At 37.2% G+C, this 4,222-nt stretch overlaps 1 protein-coding gene across 2 annotated transcripts in view; it reads left to right on the top strand.

Moving 5' to 3' along the window:
* Positions 1-3,788, top strand: part of fndc1 (fibronectin type III domain containing 1) — a 39,034-nt gene extending 35,246 nt beyond the window's left edge. For both annotated transcript variants that reach the window (XM_084432862.1, XM_084432861.1), the window contains 5 exons: positions 1,915-1,994; positions 2,088-2,117; positions 2,400-2,561; positions 2,775-2,897; positions 3,036-3,788. In XM_084432862.1, the coding sequence (XP_084288988.1) occupies positions 1,915-1,994; positions 2,088-2,117; positions 2,400-2,561; positions 2,775-2,897; positions 3,036-3,151 (511 nt within the window). In that variant the 3' untranslated portion in view covers positions 3,152-3,788. The remainder of the gene's footprint in view (positions 1-1,914; positions 1,995-2,087; positions 2,118-2,399; positions 2,562-2,774; positions 2,898-3,035) is intronic.
* Positions 3,789-4,222: the final 434 nt, after the last annotated feature.

The raw sequence follows: 4,222 nt of genomic DNA, 5'->3' as shown, positions 1-4,222 counted from the left end.
CATTCAGAAAGGTCTGCACATCCCTAATGCAAGTTTGTTTATTAAATGTTTTCTGCCTGTTCAGTTATGATTTTAAAGTATAGTACTCCCAGCACAGATTTTGCTTCAAAATCAGCGCAGAAAATGCAAAATCATTTGCAGATCACTGGTTACTCACACATGCATAAACGCATGCAGCTGTGTGCAACACCCCAGGTTTGATTGACATTTGTTTTGTACACTTTCCCAGGCATGCAGATGCACTCTCTCCATCACTACCTTGAGAAAACACTTGAATGCAAATCCACTCATTACAGATGTTTGGTTCATACATCAAATGTGGAATGTAAGGATGAAGTTGTTTTTATTGTCCCCTGGGATTCATTTAGAAGCCTCTGTTATTATAGCCTCTCAGCCGAGCTCAGTGACTGACAACTTTATAATTCACGCATGAAGTGTTGATAAGTTTTATGAATGATTTGCAATAGCTTTTAGAACTAGGTAAATAGCCCACACTGTGGACAATAACAGCTCCTTCTTAGTCAAAGCAACAATGTCAAACCACTTGGATGGCATATCGAGACTGGAGCTTTCATCAATTCCATGAGGAATTATGGTCAAAAGAAGAAGGAAAAATAAGACACATTCTTAGTAATATATGGTCAAAAGGACAAGGAAAACTGCACATGGACACACACATCCTCCCTGAAATATGGCAGGCCCCCTCCCCACTCTCCCTCCGGCGGTTTGACTGTAATTGTCCATTTTCTCTTTATTTTGGTCAGAGTTTCCACGTGGCTGTGCTAATTTGATCCAGCAGTGCTGATTTTATGTCATTAAACGGGTCCTGAGTTAAACTAAGTGAAGCATGAGCTTACTGAACAGCTTCTCACAGGCAGAACAGTGCTGTTAGCTCAGCCCCTTGAACTTCATCACAGTTCTCTGGTTTAATTTCTTTGCTCGTCTAATTTATCCTCAGAGGTAAAGGATGTGCCAGAGTCAGAATAAGTGCTTGGTCTGGTATTTGTAACAAAGAGGTTTTGTCAGATTGGAAATTCCATGTTGATGTGTTATTCTCTTGCTCACCCTCTCTGACATGCAGCCTCTTCTTGTCATTATTCCTTTTCAACCTTTTCTTTTAGCCAGAGGCTCATTCTTATCATTTCCTCTCATGCACATTTTAACTCTGCCCTTTCCTTTTCCTTTTTTTTCTTTTTTCCTTTTATATTCCAACTTCTTTTCCTCTTCAACACTGTCATTTTATTTTCAGTTATTTATTTTTTTCATTTCTATTCTTTCCTTTTCTTCTCATTTTCATCTTTTTTCCTTTTATTTTTTCAGTTTTCTTAACGTTTTCCTTTTTTCTTTTCCATTTCCCCCCCATTTTTTCTGTTTTCTTTTCCTTTATTTATCCTAACCCTTTTATTTCCTTTGATTTCCTCTTTTTATTTACTTTTATTTTTCCAATATATTTTCCTTTCATTTTCCAATTTTCTTCCTTCCTTTCTTTTCATTTTCCTTTTATTTTTCTTATGCATTTTTATTTCCTTTATTTGTCCTACCCCTTCCTTTCTTTTCTTCTTTCTCCTTTTATTTTCCTACCTTCTTCCTCTTTTTCATTTTTCTTGTTTTTCTTTCATTTCATTGCTCTTTTCCTTTTATTTCCTATCCTTTTTTCCTTTTATTTCTTTTCATTTTCATTACCTTTACTTTTCCTAAAATTGTTTTCTTTCTTTTCATTTTCTTTTCCTATAGTTTCCTCCATCCCTTTTCATTCAATCCTTATGGTCGCACTGTAAATTAAGTTACGAGGTGTTCAGTTGAGTTTTAGATGAACATACAAGATGCTTTCATAAAAATAGTCTCTTCATGAAAGCAAACCATGCTGAAAATATGACAGATTTTATACGTGTATGTTCTCATTCTTGTTCTTAGGTATTACTTCAAAGTTCAAGCAAAGAATATATTTGGACTGGGGCCACTCAGTGAAACTTTAACATACGTCACAGAGTCAGGTGAGTCTTAGTCTGACTCTGAACCCACATATAGGTTGTTGGATTCAAAAAATTGTAAAAGCACAAATTAAATTTGTGTTTTCTTTAATATAGATGATCCCCTGCTCATAGAGAGACCCCCAGGTAAGAGATACATCATTAAACATATCCCTGTATAACCTTTTTCTCAATGCTGATGTGCTGGTGTTACAATAACCAGCAAGATTATCTTGGTCAACCATCTTCATCAGAAATGATTGTACAAATCAAGCTAGGCTTTAAGTCAGTATAGCTCTGTTTGCACTGACTAGCAAAAAACAGCTGATCTAAGCAGGTCTTTTTTATAAGAACCTGCATTGTTCCCTTTTTCATGACATTTTTCAAATGTAATATCCTCTTTGTTATTGACATTCATTCCCTTTCTAGGTGGGGAGCCCATCTGGGTCCCATTCTCATTCAGATATAACCCAGCCCACAGTTCCTGTAAAGGAAGTCAGTTTGTCAAGCGCACCTGGTACAGGAAGTTTGTAGGCGTCGTCCTCTGCAACTCACTGCGCTATAAGATCTTCATGGGAGATGGACTGAAAGGTACTGACCTTCCTTTCTAACAACATAATACATTTAAAACTTTGATCTACTGCTTAGTGTGTCGGTAATATGAAGCGGTCTTTTTATGGAGTGCTGGCCTTAAAGCCTTGGAAGTATCCAATCCAAACCACAGTTTCCCTCAGCTAAACACAACGCACTGTCTGAGGTTTGGGTCCTGAGGGATACTCAAGCTACGAGTGTTTTCCATTTCAGAAACATTCTACAGCGTCGCTGATACATTTGGCCACGGAGAGGACCACTGCCAGTTTGTGGACTCCTATTTAGATGGAAGGACAGGACCACACAATCTCTCCCTCAACCTACCCACAGCTCAAGGTACGACATCTCTGAGCATGCTGTGTAGTTTGGCTTCACTCGAAGCCTCAAATCTTCACGTCACCTCTGTGTTTGCTCACTGCCGCTTAAGGGGGTGATCAATCAGCACTGTAACATGATGCCGTTTGTGGATTTCAGGATATTATCGCTCATACAGACAAGAGCCAGTGAATTTCGGGGCCATTGGCAGGCGCACACCACATCCTTTCGTTGGCTGGTATGAATGTGGAGTTCCAATCCCTGGAAAGTGGTAACGGGGGGAAACTCCAAGAGGACATTTCCACAGGCAATCACATACCATGTGTTCTCTTCCTATATCTACCAGCCAATCACAGAGGTGAACTCTTGCTCACCATGGCAAACAAACCTAAATCATATAGCATCTGCTTCTGATGGAAGGAATATAGTACTTTGAGTAACACTAATATTTCTACGTATTCGATATCAAGCACTTTTAAAAACAAAATCAGTCTGTATATGAGGAAATTGCAGCATGTGTATTTGAGTTTATTAACAGTGTTTTATTTTCATGTGTTCTGTATTAGTAATTATTTCCCATTCAACTTCACCTGGAATATTTATCTTACAGTAACTTCAAAGAAACACAAATTGTTGGCTTGTTAAGTATCAAAGCACAAGATCAAATGAATTAGTAATGTCTGAGAACAAAAATATGACATTTGCAATGATGTAACAATTTTATCTGAGTGATGTTTGCTGTTGTTTATATAACTTGCTGAGGTTTTGTACTCTTACATTTTTGTATTACCCTCTTTTTAAACAAAAGTTGGCATGGAAGTATTGCCCATATTAGGGCAGATTGAAAAAAAACTATTTTTATTTGCTCAGGAACGGTTCAGATTTGAATAAAGGTGCTATGGAGAAAATGTAACATGATCTTTATCTCCCTTTGATGAATAATAAGGTGCCACAGACTTCTGTTCATTACACACCAAGTCTGTGATTTATTATATTATGATTTTAAAGAATTATATTTTACATTGGGTACGGAAAGTATTCAGACCCCCTTAAATTTTTCACTCTTTGTTATATTGCAGCCATTTGCTAAAATCATTTAAGTTCATTTTTTTTCCTCATTAGTGTACACACAGCACCCCACATTGACAGAAAAAAACACATTTTTGCACATTTATTAAAAAAGAAAAACTGAAATATCACATGGTCCTAAGTATTCAGACCCTTTGCTGTGACACTCATATATTTAACTCAGGTGCTGTCCATTTCTTCTGATCATCCTTGAGATGGTTCTACACCTTCATTTGAGTCCAGCTGTGTTTGATTATACTGATTGGACTTGATTAGGA

Source organism: Rutilus rutilus (assembly GCF_951802725.1).
Source record: "Rutilus rutilus genome assembly, chromosome: 15".
NCBI classification, from domain to species: Eukaryota; Metazoa; Chordata; class Actinopteri; order Cypriniformes; family Leuciscidae; genus Rutilus; species Rutilus rutilus.
The sequence above is the reverse complement of the archived record's forward strand: the minus strand, read 5'-3'. Positions and strand labels throughout refer to the sequence as shown.